The 16,739-nt window shown below is 41.9% G+C and overlaps 1 protein-coding gene across 1 annotated transcript; it reads left to right on the top strand.

The window, feature by feature from the left end:
* The first annotated feature begins 7,243 nt into the window (after positions 1 to 7,243).
* LOC121582112 (somatostatin receptor type 5-like) lies at positions 7,244 to 9,545 on the top strand. Its single transcript, XM_041897691.2, has one exon. The coding sequence runs from the start codon at positions 7,800 to 7,802 to the stop codon at positions 8,835 to 8,837; it is 1,038 nt and encodes a 345-aa protein (XP_041753625.1). The 5' UTR covers positions 7,244 to 7,799; the 3' UTR covers positions 8,838 to 9,545.
* The last annotated feature ends 7,194 nt before the right edge of the window (positions 9,546 to 16,739 follow it).

Below are 16,739 nucleotides of genomic sequence, written 5' to 3'. Positions count from 1 at the left end.
ACCAACATCTCTGCACTTACTTTACTAAATACAGCTAGAAAAAATGATATGTGAAATCCAAGGCCTCTGAGAAACATTTAGCTCCATGAAACCGAGTGCCTCTAGAGTAGTTTTATGAGAGGAAAACCATCACCACTCTATGAAGTACTACTCCTCTGGGGAAGTATTAGCAACCTAAGCAGGTACTGAGACTACAAAGGCATTTCTCACTATGAAGATGAAGAGGCATGTAAAAGGCCAGCCACCGGGAGTTGATGGGTGTGGGTAATGGAAAGTGAGCATTTAGGGAAACATTTAGAATTTGAGATCTTCTCAGATACAGGAGACAGTGGATCAGACAGGTACAGTGCCTTCAGAAAGTATTCACACCTCTTGACTTTTTCCACATTTTGTTGTGTTACAAAGTGAGATTAAAATTGATTTAATTGTCGACGATCTACACAAAATACTTGTAATGTCAAAGTGGAAGAAAATGTCTAACATTTGTAAAAAATAAAATAATAATAATATATCTTGATTACATAAGTATTCAACCCCCTGAGTCAATACATGTTAGAATCACCTTTGGCTGCGATTACAGCTGTGAGTATTCCTGGGTAAGTCTCTAAGAGCTTTACACACCTGGATTGTACAATATTTGCACATTATTCTTCTTAAAATTTTTCTTATTCCGTCAAGTTGGTTGTTGATCATTGCTAGACAGCCATTTTCAAGTCTTGACATAGATTTTTAAGCCATTTTAAGTCAAAACTGTAACTAGGCCACTCAAGAACAATCAATGTCGTCTTGGGAAGCAACTGCAGTGTATTTTTGGCCTTGTGTTTTAGGTTATTGTCCTGCTGAAATGTGAACTTGTCTCCCATTGTCTGTTGGTGTCACGGTTTCGGCCGAGGCTGCTCCTCCTCCTGGTTCGGGCAGGCTTCGGCGGTCGTCGTCCCCGGAGTACTAGCTGCCACCGATCTATGTTTCATGTTCGTTTGGTTTTGTCTTGATGTTGTACACCTGTGTCTAGTTAGTCCTCGTTAGTGTCCTATTTAGTTCTCGTTGTGTGTGTCTGAGTTTGTGTGTGATTGCTCCTCTGTTTTGGTGTTTGAGCTACGTACTTCCCTCCAGTGTTTGGAGAGGTTTTCGCACATGTTAGTGCGCCGTTTGTTTGACACCTGTGTGCGCCGTTATTTCGCCTCTGGGCTTATTGTGCTCATTAACTACGTGAATATCTCGTTTGGACTGAGCTTCTGCGTCCTGCGCTTGATTCCTGCACCACACCCACCTTCAGCACCCCTTGACAGTTGGAAAGCGGACTTAACCAGGTTTTCCTCTAGGATTTTGTCTGTGCTTCGCTCTATTCCGTTTCTTTTTATCATAAACTCCCTAGTCCTTGCAGATTACAAGCATAGCCATGACATGATGCAGCCACCACCCTGCTTGAAAACATGAAGAGTGGTAATCAGTGTTGTGATTTGCCTCAAACATAACACTTTGTATTCAAAAGATAAAGTTAATTTCTTTGCCACATTTTTTGCAGTTTTACTTTAGTGCCTAATTGCAAACAGGATGCATGTTTTTGAATATTTTTTATTCTGTACAGGCTTCCTTCTTTTCACTCTGTCAATTAGGTTAGTATTGTGGAGTATTATTATTATTATTATATATATATATATATAAATATATATATATATATACATATATATATATACATATACACATATATATATATATATATATATATATACACATACATACACATACATATCCTTTAAAAAAATATATTCCCCTTTATTACTTTCCAACCCCGCCACCCTTTCCCCACTTGGAGTAAACTAGTGAACAACAACGCCTAGGCCTCTACTTCCAGCCCATACCCACTATCTACATTTTATGGACAGTAATTACATTTTGTTTGTTCTTTCTCCTGATCTTCTTCTACTCTCAACCTCTCCAATTATTTTCATGATGTCCATCCGGTTTGCTTCTATATGCCATATCTTTCTAACTGTGCTCCTTCCACAAAAGCTCCCAACCTACAACCCATACACTTATTATGGACACAGCGTGCCTACATTATTAGTTATCTTGTTATTGTTTGTTGTTAGTTGTTATTAGTCCCATCCTTCAATTCCATTCAACACCTCCCATCTATATTTTAACACCATCCATATAGGATTTCTATTTGCCACATATATTTCAACTGTACTGTGATGTCTTACAAAAGTTCTGAACCTTTCTATTCTCATTGTTTCTACAGATTGTGAATTGAAAATAAAAATGTTGCTTATAGTATTATGATGTTATTGATCGATTGACTATGACTTTTCAGATCACCCAGTAGTGCTATCTGCAGGGTTAGCTCCAGGTAAATATTGCAATCCTTTAGCCATTCCTGGACCTGTGTCCAAAAACAAGCTACAAATGGACAGTACCAAAACAAATGATCTAATGATTCTGTCTCTTCGCAGCAAAATCTGCAGAGCTGGGAAGATTGTATACCCCATGTAAATAACATTCTATTGGTAGCAAGAATTGTATATAATAATTTAATTTGAAAGATTCTAAGTTTTGAATCCGGTGTCGTTTTGCGTATCAGTTCATAAACGATATGCCATGGGATCGGTACGTCAAAAATCTCTTCCCAACTATTTTACAATCTATATGGGACGGCTGTCAATCCTTTGGTCCTTAAATGAAACTGATATACCTATTTATTTATCACAGTTTTCCTTAACCAATTATGTTCTTTAATGTAAGGCCGACAGACAAGTTCCTTACTTTCTCCTCCTTCCACTTTCCTCTTCCATTTTTGCGGTAAGGCTGCAATTATTAATTCTCCTATCACAGCCATTAAACTCTGTAACTGTTTTAAAGTCACCTTAGGCCTCATGATGAAATCCCTGAGCGGTTTCCTACCTCTCCTGCAACTGAGTTAGGAAGGGATATCAATGTCTGCTTTTTTATTTTATATCTTTGTGAGGCTTTGGAAAACCTCCCTGGTCTTTGTGGTTGAATCTGTGTTTGAAATATTAATGCAATTTATTATATGACCAGTTAAGCACATTTTTACTCCTGAACCTATTTAGGCTTGCCATAACAAAGGGTTTGAATACTCATTGACTCAAGACATTTCAGCTTTACATTTTTTATTCATTTGTAAACATTTCGAAAACCATAATTCCACTTTGACATTATGGGGTATTGTGTGTAGGCCATTGACAACAAATATAAATTGAATCAATTTTAAATTCAGGCTGTTACACAACAAAATTTGGAAAAGTCAAGGGGTGTGAATACTGTCTACAGGCACTGTAACTATGATGGTACTGAATGTTCCACTCGCCTGCACCACTTTAGCACCTGGATGTGTTTGAAGTGTTGATGATGTTGTTCAAGTGTTGAACTCTAAGGTAACCTGCCTAAATGACTATCGCTCCGTAGCACACGCATCTGTAATCATGGCGCATTTGGAAAAGAGACCTAGGTCTCAATATGTCTTCCCTGTCAAAATGAAGGTTCAATAAAAAATTGAATAATGAAGTGCTTTGAAAGGCTGGTCATGACACGCATCAACACCATCATCCCAGACACCCTGGACCCGCTCTAATTCGCACACCGCCCCAACAGATCCACAGATGACGCAATCTCAATTGCACTTTATACTGCTCTCTCATCTGGACAAGAGGGGAAATAACTATGTGAGAATGTTGTTCATAGACTACAGCTCAGCATTCAACACCATTGTACCTTCAAAGCTCATCACCGAGCTAGGGACCCTGGGACTGATCACCACCCTCTGCAACTGGATCCTGGACTTCCTGGCGTGACGGCCCCAGGTGGTGAGGTTAGGCAACAACACCTCCGCCACGCTGACCATCAACACGGAGGCCCCTCAGGGGTGTGTGGTTAGTCCCTTCCTGTACTCCCTGTTCATCCACGACTTCATGGCCATGCCATCACCAACACCATTATCAAGTTTGCTGACGACACAACGGTGGTAGGCCTAATCTCCGACAGCGATGAGACAGCCTGTAGGGAGGAGGTCAGAGACCTGGCAGTATGATGCCAGGACAACAACCTCTCCCTCAACGTCAGTAAGACCAAGGAGCTGATCGTGGACTACAGGAAACAGGGGGGAGAGCACGCCCCCATCCACATCGACAGGCTGTAGAGGAGTGGGTCAAGAGTTTCACGTTCCTTGGTGTCCACATCACTAAGGTCCACACCCGCACAGTTGTGAAGAGGGCACGACAGCGCCTCTTCCCCCTCGGGAGGCTGAAAATATTTGGCATGGGCCAGATCCTCAAAGGTTCTACTGCTGCACCATTGAGAGCATCTTGACTGGCTACATCACCACTTGGTATGGCAACTGCACCGCCCTCGACTGCAAAGCGCTACAGAGGGTGGTGCGGACGGCCCAGTACATCACTGGGGTCGAGCTCCCTGCCATCCTGGACCTCTATATCAGGCGGTGTCAGAGGAAGGCCCAAGAATTGCCAGACTTCAGCGACCCAAGCCATAGACTGTTCGCTCTGCTGTCGTCTAGCAAACAGTACCGGAGCATCGGCTCTTGGACCAACAGGCTTCGAGACAGCTTCTACCCCCAAGCCATAAGACTGCTAAATCGTTAATCAAATGGTTACCCAGACTAACTACATTGACTCTATCTTGCACTGACTCAATGCACACTCACAAGACTCTATCCACTCACCCACTCACACACACACACACACACACACTTTCACACTGATCATATGCTGCTGCTACTCTGTTCTTTATTTTACTCTTATCATTATCTATTCTGATGCCTAGTCACTTTACCCTTCATTCATGTACAGTGCATTCGAAAAGTATTCAGACCCCTTGACTTTTTCCACATTTTATTACGCTACAGCCTTATTCTAAAATGGATTAAATTGGTTTTTTCTCTAATTAATCTACACACAATACCCCATAATGACAAAGCAAAAACAGGTTGTAAAACATTTTTGCAGATGTATTAAAAATAAAAAACTGAAATATCACATTTACATAAGTATTCAGACCCTTTACTCAGTACTTTGTTGAAGCACCTTTGACAGCGATTACAGCCTCGAGTGTTCTTGGGTAGGACGCTACAAGCTTGGCACACCTGTATTTGGGGAGTTTCTCCCATTCTTCTCTGCAGATCCTCTCAAGCTCTGTCAGGTTGGATGGGGAGTGTTGCTGCACAGCTATTTTCAGGTCTCTTCAGAGATGTTCGATTGGGTTCAAGTTCGGGCTCTGGCTGGGCCACTCAAGTGCATTCAGAGACTTGTCCCGAAGCCACTCCAGTGTTGTTTTGGCTGTGTGCTTAGGGTCGTTGTCCTGTTGGAAGGTGAACCTTCGCCCCCAGTCTGAGGTCCTGAGCACTCTGGAGCATGGTTTCATCAAGGATCTCTCTGTACTTTGCTCAATTAATCTTTCCCTCGATCCTGACTAGTCTTCCAGACCCTGCCTCTGAAAAACATCCCTACAGCATGATGCTGCCACCACCATGCTTCACTGTAGGGATGGTGTCAGGTTTCCTCCAGACGGGACGCTTGGCATTCAGGCCAAAGAGTTCAATCTTGGTTTCATCAGACCAGATAATCTTGTTTCTCATGGTCTGAGAGTCCTTTAGGTGGCTTTTGGCAACTCCAAGCAGGCTGTCATGTGCCTTTTACTGAGGAGTGGCTTCTGTCTGCCCACTCTACCATAAAGGCCTGATTGGTGCAGTGCTGCAGAGATGGTTGTCCTTCTGGAAGGTTCTCCCATCTCCACAGTGGAACTCTGGAGCTCTTTCAGTGACTATCGAGTTCTTGGTCACCTCCCTGACCAAGGCCCTTCTCCCCCGATTGCTCAGTTTGGCAGTGCAGCCAGCTCTAGGAAGATTCTTGGTGGTTCCCAACTTCTTCCATTTAAGAATGATGGAGGCCACTGTGTTCTTGGGGACCTTCAATGCTGCAGAAATGTTTTGTTACCCTACCCCAGATCTGTGCCTCGATACAATCCTGTCTCGAAGCTCTACGGACAATTCCTTCGACCTCATGGCTTGGTTTTTGCTCTGACATTCACTGTCAACAGTGGGACCTTATATAGACAGGTGTGTGCCTTTCCAATAAATTGAATTTACAACAAGTGGACTCCAATCAAGTTGTAGAAACATCTCAAGGATGATCAATGGAAACAGGATGCACCTGAGCTCAATTTCGAGTCTCATAGCAAAGAGTCTGAATACTTATGTGAATAAGGTATTTCTGTTTTTTATTTTTAATACATTTGCACATTTCTAAAAACCTGTTTTCACTTTATCATTATGGGGTATTGTGTGTAGATTGATAAGGACATTTTTTATTTAATCCAGTTTAGAATAAGGCTGTAACGTAAATGTGGAAAAAGGGAAGGGGTCTGAATACTTTCCGAATGCACTGTAAATATCTACCTCAAATCCCTCGTACCCCTGCACATTGATATGGTAGTGGTACTCCCTGTATATAGATAGCGTCATTCTTGTGTATTTAATTTTTCTTATGTTAATATTTTTATTCTTATTATTTGTCGTTGAGAAGGGCTCACAAGTAAGCATTTCGCGGTAAAGTCTACACCTGTTGTATTCAGCGCATGTGACAAATAACATTTGATTTATTGGTGTTGATGTTTTTGCTTAGTGTCAGGTGGCTCCTGGGTCTGTGGGCTGTCGGGGTATTCTAGCTATGCATGTCTGAGGAAAAACAGGACAGAGACAATCACTCACCCTGCATTGTGTCTGCCTGCCTGCCATCTCTCTTTCTCTCTCTTTATTTTCTCTCTCTCACTCACTTGCTCTCTCTCTCCCCGCGATGAATGAACTGCCACGGAATAAAGCCAATCAGAGAGAAAAGCAAAAGACAAAAGACGAAAAACAACTGCTAAAAAAAACCTAGCCCGAATAACCGACAGGGGCTTCATTCCTGTCCACAATTCATCCGTTAGAGCCAATCTAGAAGGTGGGTGGCACTAGCGGGAAGTGGTGGGGTGGTGTGTGTGTGGAAGTGGGGGGTAGTTCAGCTCCGAGTGACCCCCCACTGAACTGTGAGGGGAGTATAGGAGAGCAGAGGGGTGGGGTGGGTGAGACAGAGGGGTGGGGTGGGTGAGACAGAAGGATGGGGTGAGGGTGAAGAGGAGAGAGAATAAAAAAAAGCTGGAGTGCACTTTGTGGAGAATGTTTAGTTTAGTTATGAAAACAAAAGTATTGTAACAGATGGGGCCGGCTACACCTTGGAAACGGCATAACAGCGGGGCCGGGAGAGCCAAGAGAGCTTATTAGGCTAAAAGGAGAGCCAGAGGGAGACTGATGAGCTCGCGGCCGTGGACACACACTTCAATGCTGCAGGGGAGATATAAAAGCCCTCTCACACACAGCGTCCAGCTTCACTGAAGTGCTCCATTTGACATGGGTGTGAGTTTCTCACCACAGAGAATGCTTTCCTCCAGGACACCACAGGACTCAGCTTGAAAGGTTTTAAAGGAAAAATAAACAGTTGGTTTGGACAGCAGGTGACCACAGAAATTGCCTGTCTTTGAGGATGGATGTTTTTTTGGGCTAAGTAGCTTCCAGGTTTTTGGGGTTATTTTTGTTATGTGAATGTTAATGGTGGACAGGCACTGTCAAGCTGTTTGCAGAGGAAAAGATAGATAGCCAGAAATGTTTTTGAACTCTAACCCACAGTTATTGTGACTTTTTTGCCACTTTTTATCAAGTTTATCATATTTTTTTAATTATCCACAATTTATCCAAACCAAACACTGAAAAACAGAAGTATTGAGCGAAGATGGACTTCTCATTCGCCTCAGAGATGTTTTACAATGCGGGGTCGATAGCTGACCCCACCACCAGTTACGTGGACAAGGACATGTATGTGCAGGAGGATCTGGATGTGTTCAGTGTGACCATGGCTGTTCTCTACCTGGCTGTGTGCATCGTAGGGCTGGGCGGGAACACCCTGGTCATCGTCGCCATCTTAAAGTTGGACAAGATGGCTTCTGCCACCACAGTGTACATCTTTAACCTGGCCCTGGCCGACGGCCTCTTTATGGTGGGCCTCCCCTTCATCGCCATCCAGAACTTCCAGAACCACTGGGCATTCGGGGACCTGGCCTGCAAGCTGGTCATGGTCCTGGACGGCATCAACCAGTTCACCAGTGTCTTCTGCCTGACCGTGATGAGCATTGACCGCTACATGGCGCTTGTTGACCCGCTGCGGTTTGCCCGCTGGCGCACGCCCAGGCGGGCCAAGATAGTCAGCGGCTTCCTGTGGCTGTTCTCTCTGTTGCCTGTCCTCCCCATGACCATCCATTTCTCGGCTAGGGACGGCCTGTGTAACCTGGACCCCCAGGTGGCCTCAGACTCCTGGTGGCTGGCCTTCATCACCTATACCTTTGTCCTGGGCTTCGCTCTGCCCTTCCTGGTTATGATTGTCTCCTACACCGCCTTGGTGGTCACCCTGAGGACCAACTGCCGCCAGGCCAGCTCCCCAGGCCAGGAGAGCCCTCGCCTGGAGACCCAGGTCACCAAGATGGTGGTGGCGGTGGTGCTGGCATTCGCTGTGTGCTGGCTTCCTTTCTACGCCTTCAACTTCTGCTCGCTGTACCATGCGGACCTGGTGCTGACCTTTGCTAGGTGCTTTGAGTTTGTGGTGCTGCTGTCCTACTCCTGGAGCTGTGCCAACCCCATCCTGTATGCCTGCCTCTCAGAAACCTTCGGACGCCACTTCCTCACACTCCTCTGCCCCACCAAGAGGTCTCCCAGCATGCACTGCAACCCTGACACGGAGCGCTATGACCTCAACGACACAAGTGCGGTGGCATAGAGAATCCTGAAAAACATTCCACATCAGCCCAAAGGGGCAATATGGAATTGTGGAAACTTTTTTGTATGTACGCTAACTTTCCCTATAAATGATGACCTTCATTCTGTGTCTTTGGACATGTCCTTTGTATATAAAGGAGGTTGGTAAAGATTATAATGCCAAGTGTTTTTCTATACAAGTGTTTCTACATTCGTTTCTGTACAGCTGTTGTTTTTCTACTGGATAATAGACTTTCTATTTCCACTCCGCTCTGACTTGTTCTCTAATTTCATTTCAAATAAGGCTGCGGTGAGGCCCCACTGCTCTATCACACCTCTGTAATTCGATTTTCCATAACTAATTAAATGAGGCATAAATTCTGTGACAACAGAGAGGCGACAACAGGTGGCATGTAAACAAGATGGTAGCTACAATATGTGCTGCTGGCCAAGACAAAGAGCTCCCAGAAGACCCCACAAAAGAAGGTGACTTAATGATGGCAAGTTTGCTATGTGTCCGTCTCTCTAGCAGGATCGATTTAAGGCGCATCTTATTGTCGTGTTAAATTAGTTTCACAATTTACAAATATTGTTTATGGATACGTATTACATATTGCTGATTGAATCTCACTTACTCACTACAGTATCATCACCTTTCTGTTTTGAATATAAAATCACACGAGAGAAAAGTAACTGATGGAAATGTGCATTAAAAACATATAAATCACAATGTTGTGTTTGTCTTCTTAGGTTCATTACAAAAATAATTAATCTGTGAGGCTCAAGTTAGTAGACTACTTAGTAGCATGCGCGTATGACAGTAGCCTACCTAGTATATAAACAGTTTACTTGTGGTGGATTGTGTGGTGAGGTCGCATTATAAGAGAGGCTCTGACTAGGGTTTCTGAGGGAGTGTATATTACTGGAAACATTCCAAGTTTACCAGTAAACTACCAGAATTTTGGTAACTTTCAAGGATGTAATCTTTCACAAGACAGGTGTCTGTAATTATCTCTGGCACTCTGTGTGGCCTTATCACATGTAAAATATATGGAATCATTGAATAAGTTGATTTTTAAATAAAAAAATAGAATGTCAAAGCTGTAAAACATTATCCTAAACATAAACCATGAACTTAGTGAATACGATTGGTGTTTAATATGAGGGTTCCAGCATGAAATATCCTTTATGTGTTTTTGTTTACAAACTTTTATTTATTTTACTATGTCAATATGTATTTGTTGTCAATATTTTAACATCAAACTGGTGGCAGTTGTGAAAAAAGTCAATAGTTGGAAGAGTTGCAGAGTTAATTGAAAATAATGCCGTTGTTGATTAGAGGCTTTTTTCATTAATTAGGTTATTTTCTCTTGAACCATACGGTCTACAGTGTATCTACTAGGAACTCATGGACAATATGGACACAGATATAATAAATGAATACTATATATGAATATATATTTTTTAAAGTTCAAGTATAAATTACCAAAGTTACGATAGATTGCCAAAATTACTGAAGATTCTGGTAACTTTCGTAAATGACCAGTAGCTTTGCAAGCCTAATTCTGACCAACTCTCTGTTACAATTTGTGGTTCTATGTGAAGCATAGTCTAGAGCTGCTTTGAGTCCAAAGTGTAAGACCTGCTAACTACCCACTGGACACACACTGATCATTTCAATGAAATTATGTTGAACAAACGTGGAATAGACGATGAATTGACGTCTGTGCCCAGTGGGTAGTGACTTGGACTGGCTTTTGTCTGGCATGTGGACTATGTTTAAGAGGCAATAAAATGTGTAGCGTTTACAGAAAGGTTTTAAGAGGAGTTGGCATTCCACTGGCTAAAAAGTGCTCCTCTTCAAGGGTTCACTAACAGATTTCAAAAAACTGTGCTTCTGGTAAATTGTCACTTATTTTTTGCTAGTATTTTTTTTAACAACTTCTTATTGCAAAGGGAAGACATTCAAAAAGATTTGGAAGCTCCCTGCCTGTCCATATTTGAGTGACAATGAGGCAGAAATAAAGTGAACCCACACAACTGGACTCCATAGTGGTCTGTGTGTATGCATGGGCCCCCAGCCCTCGGAGCTCGAGGTAAAGGTTTGACGGTCAATGACACATAGCCCCGCTTGATCAATGTCGAGGGCCAATGGGGGCATGTTTGCTTAATGTGTCATCATTCTGGGTTTGAACAACAAAAAAGGGAGATATAATCCTTTACTGTGACTCCAAGGTCATATATGTGCAATTCTATGATGTGCAAATCCATAGGAATTATGGGTATCTGAAAATGGGTCATTAGGGGTCAATGCATTTAAAACATTTAAAAGGTCATCCTACTACATGGTTTTAATTAAAGACTTGGCTTGGTGTTGCAGACGGTTCATTTTCCTTGTTATTTCTGCTAGATGCGATCGAACCCTCTTCAGTAATAAGAAGCAGCTGTTAACTGCCTGTGAGAGACTGCAGTAAAGAAAAGTAATGGCCGCCATGGGAGTGTAGGTGGGAAACTAATCAATAAAGTTAAATTACACAATTTATGTCTAATAGCTGTCAGCACGTCTTTATCAATAACTCTCTCGTTCTCTCTCTCTCTCTCTCTCTCCACACACACACACACACACACACACAAACTCTCAATCTCTGTCACGATCGTTGATGAACGGGTCAGACCAAGGCGCAGCGTGATATGCATACATGTTTATTTGAACCGAATAAACACAACGACGAAACGAAACGTGAAGTCCAAGGTAGACACAAACATACCTTTCACAGAACAAGATCCCACAACTACACAGTGCCAATAGGCTGCCTAAGTATGGTCCCCAATCAGAGACAACGAGCGACAGCTGCCTCTGATTGGGAACCACACCGGCCAACATAGATCTAGACATACTAGATAGAAAACATAGAAAATACAACATAGAAAATCACACCCTTACTCAACAAATAAGAGTCCCCAGAGTCAGGGCGTGACAATCTCTCTCTCTCTTTCTCACACACACACTGGTTGAATCAACGTTGTTTCAACGTAAATTGTCAATGTATTGTGACCTGGAATCAACATGGAAAATACATTGGATTTAAAAAAAGGTTATCAACAGCACAGTTTTCATCTCATTTTAACCAGCGTTGAAACATTGAGGCAGCAGTAAACATGTCGTCCCCCACGAATGATGCAGCACTTGCCCTTGGGCCAATCGAGATATTGCGTGTGACTAACACATTTCAGTTCATTATTATAGCGCCTGCCTTGGGCTAATCAGTGTAAATGCTGGATCTCTATGGCAAGATGCATCATTCACCCAAGTTTCGTCAAAATTGGGCCAGTGCTGTCTGAGATATAGCGTGTGGCGAATGGACGAATGTATGAGCTTATGAACGTACGAACATACTAAAGTACTAACGTTTTAATGGACAGAGACAGATCCACAGTCCCCTCTTTTATATATGTTATTAATTATATACAGTATACTGTATATACTATCCAAGCAGAAGATACATCTCCTTCAAATGTTGATATTTGGTTGCGTTCACAATTCAATATCCAGTTTGTCTACAAATTAATGATTGATATGTTGGATTCACGTCTTCATCTCAACCAAAGAGTTAAAGAGTACCACCAAATCAAACTTTAAATGCACTATAAATAAACATTGATTTGATTCAGTCCTATTCTTCAACTTAGATATTTGGTTGAGATGGAGACGTGAATCCAACATATTTATAACTTGTAGATTACATTTAAAATCAAACAACCATCCTTCATGTACAAGACAATATCCAAAGGTAAAAGTGTATTATTAATATCATGCATGTGGCATCCTATTTACAGTGGGGGGAAAAAATATTTAGTCAGCCACCAATTGTGCAAGTTCTCCCACTTAAAAAGATGAGAGAGGCCTGTAATTTTCATCATAGGAACACGTCAACTATGACAGACAAAATGAGAAAAAAAAATCCAGAAGATCACATTGTAGGATTTTTTATGAATTTATTTGCAAATTATGGTGGAAAATAAGTATTTGGTCAATAACAAAAGTTTCTCAATACTTTGTTATATACCCTTTGTTGGCAATGACACAGGTCAAATGTTTTCTGTAAGTCTTCACAAGGTTTTCACACACTGTTGCTGGTATTTTGGCCCATTCCTCCATGCAGATCTCCTCTAGAGCAGTGATGTTTTGGGGCTGTCGCTGGGCAACACGGACTTTCAACTCCCTCCAAAGATTTTCTATGGGGTTGAGATCTGGAGACTGGCTAGGCCACTCCAGGACCTTGAAATGCTTCTTACGAAGCCACTCCTTCGTTGCCCGGGCAGTGTGTTTGGGATCATTGTCATTGTAAATGAGAACTTGTTCTCAACTGGCTTACCTGGTTAAATAAAGGTGAAATAAAATAAATAAATAAAAAAGACCCAGCCACGTTTCATCTTCAATGCCCTTGCTGATGCAAGGAGGTTTTCACTCAAAATCTCACGATACATGGCCCCATTCATTCTTTCTTTACATGGATCAGTCGTCCTGGTCCCTTTGCAGAAAAACAGCCCCAAAGCATGATGTTTCCACCCCCATGCTTCACAGTAGGTATGGTGTTCTTTGGATGCAACTCAGCATTCTTTGTCCTCCAAACACGACGAGTTGAGTTTTTACCAAAAAGTTATATTTTGGTTTCATTTGACCATATGACATTCTCCCAATCCTCTTCTGGATCATCCAAATGCACTCTAGCAAACTTCAGACGGGCCTGGACATGTACTGGCTTAAGCAGGGGGACACGTCTGGCACTGCAGGATTTGAGTCCCTGGCGGCGTAGTGTGTTACTGATGGTAGGCTTTGTTACTTTGGTCCCAGCTCTCTGCAGGTCATTCACTAGGTCCCCCCGTGTGGTTCTGGTATTTTTGCTCACCGTTCTTGTGATCATTTTGACCCCACGGGGTGAGATCTTGCGTGGAGCCCCAGATCGAAGGAGATTATCAGTGGTCTTGTATGTCTTCCATTTCCTAATAATTGCTCCCACAGTTGATTTCTTCAAACCAAGCTGCTTACCTATTGCAGATTCAGTCTTCCCAGCCTGGTGCAGGTCTACAATTTTGTTTCTGGTGTCCTTTGACAGCTCTTTGGTCTTGGCCATAGTGGAGTTTGGAGTATGACTGTTTGAGGTTGTGGACAGGTGTCTTTTATACTGATAACAAGTTCAAACAGGTGCCATTAATACAGGTAACGAGTGGAGGACAGAGGAGCCTCTTAAAGAAGAAGTTACAGGTCTGTGAGAGCCAGAAATCTTGCTTGTTTGTAGGTGACCAAATACTTATTTTCCACCATAATTTGCAAATAAATTCATTAAAAATCCTACAATGTGATTTTCTGGATTTTTTTTCTCAATATGTCTGTCATAGTTGACATGTACCTATGATGAAAATTACAGGCTTCTCTCATCTTTTTAAGTGGGAGAACTTGCACAATTGGTGGCTGACTAAATACTTTTTCCCCCCACTGTATAGGGCTAATGGTGACTACTTCTAACTTCAAAAGATCCAATCAACCATGGATGAATGATAGTATACCTAGCTACATGTTGAAATTATGGTGTCCTTTGGGCAAATCAGATGTCAATGTAGCCTTCATAAATCCAACCTCACTCCAAATGTACTTTCACATACAGCTTATGTAAGAAAAGTTAGAGTTACTTTCAGCTATTCAATGTGATTTAGGTAGTCTACGCAAAGGAGTATGGAAGCTGATCAATGTCTAAATGTGTTGACATGATGGCTCAGCTAAAACAAACACAGCTTATTTCTAAAGCTAAACAGGATACATAGCGGTAGGCATCTGGATGGTAGACTTGTTCTCACTGAAGTGCATTACCTGTCATATACCAGTAGGAGTCACTGTTCAGGAAGAAATCATTGGACTGTGGCTTCACATTTTATTTCAATATACCTCTTTATTTGGGTTGATATCATGACGTTAAAACAATCCCTCTGGGCACAGACGTCAATTCAAAGTTGGTTCAACGTAATTTCATTGAAATGACATGGACACCACATTGATTCAATCAGTGTGTGCCCAGTGGGATGATGTTGATTCAAACGTACCATTTTACTATCAACATTGGAAAAAGGTCAAATAAAATATGTCTAATCAAATCTCAAATTCAACATAACATCTATCACCCAATCAATATAGGATATTTTTGTATTCATTTTTTTACATTTCAAGTGGAATTGTCAACGCAATTTCAATGTATACATAGTTCTGATGATTATGTTGAAATTAGATTGACTTAACCTGACTAACAGTTTGTTACATCAATATATTTCAGATTCAATTTGACCCTAATTAACATTTTCACAACACTGGTTTAAATGAGATGAAAGCAGTACTGGTTGATGACTTTTTCAAATCATATGTATTGTCCACGTTGATTCCACGTCACAATACATTGACAAATTATGTTGAAACAACGTTGATTCAACCAGTGTGTTCCCAGTGTGATGGCATCTTGTTTTTCATCCTCAGATTTTTTAAATGTCAGCCTTTAAAAAAATAATTTACCAAAGACCCACTCTGAATATCATATCCCAATATAGGCCGAATAAGATAAACATTCTTTCATATTCTAGTCACAGCACAACAAAACTCCAGAACCAGAACTGGGCTTATCACTAAGCTGTGTGGCACTGGGTTCCCTGAGTGAGACTGACTCTCACACTGATAACATTTCTCCCAGGCGGGCTATGTAATCCCTTGGTTTGTTGTTCTCATGGAGGGCCTGGGGTGTGTTGTCCTGGCAGTCTACTCCATATTTTTCTCAGGCAGCAGGGAGATAAAAATCACTCCTCATTACAAACATATATGACAGCTTTAAAAGTCTACATGCGCAACAGGAAGCTATAGAATAAACATGGAAATCAATGTATTTTTCAGCCATACTCCTCTATGCTACCACTGGCTTTAAAACCAAGAATAACTCATTGACTATGGAGGTATGACATCGCAACTGCTACTTTTTGATTAATTGAGATTTGGCCTGCACATTCCTGGGAAACATTTAGCATAGAATCCCCCAAACTATCCTAAGGGTCTGTATTGTTTGGAGAGTCAATGGATATCATGGTCATGATGATATCGGAATCCTTGTGTGTCCGGTTCCAGAGGTGTCAGAGAAGAATCACAACATGTCACTTCGCTATCTCTATATCCTCTTGACACGCCACACTCTCGCCACTCTCTGCGACGTGCTGCGAGGGCAGACAGAGCGGAGAGAATCAATGTCATGGACATGTGGGGAATGAAAAAGCACAACAAAACAACATGACTGCAGATGACCTGAGATAGGAAGATGAGATGTGTCCACTACAGCACAGCGGGGTGTCCTTCAGAGGTAAAGGAGTCCCCCACTCAGCCTCTGACCCTGGGGACCCTTCTGGAACAAACAGCCATCAATCCTGGTGCTAGCCCTCACACATCCACTCAAGCATCCTTACAAACAACTGTAAGTGGTTATGAGATAGATCATGGGGGAAAAAATAAAAAATACAAGTCATTCATGTCATCATAGCCTGCATGATATCTGAAACGGCACATTAACATAGTTTCATTTGTAAAGTTGGCAAGGCCACCAATGAAGGATTAGAAGCTTCAGGGTGCAAAATGATTGATCACAAAGCCTTGATATTGTAAAAGATCACAAGTTTTTAAATACCCACGTTTCGTGGAATATCTATGATTTATAATGGTGGTAGTCTGTTTGTGACAGGTTTGACATGTTTATTGAAGTCATTTTTGGAGGATTTGGAAATCAGCTAAAATAATCTAGACGAGCATACCCAGCAAACCAAAACTAATTTCTGTTAATGTTTCCTGAACATTTCATTACGTTGTGGAATAGGTGTAAGAACATTCCCCGGCAACACTTTG

Source organism: Coregonus clupeaformis, chromosome 1, assembly GCF_020615455.1.
Source record: "Coregonus clupeaformis isolate EN_2021a chromosome 1, ASM2061545v1, whole genome shotgun sequence".
Lineage (NCBI taxonomy): Eukaryota > Metazoa > Chordata > Actinopteri > Salmoniformes > Salmonidae > Coregonus > Coregonus clupeaformis.
This window is presented reverse-complemented; position numbering and strand designations above follow the sequence as displayed.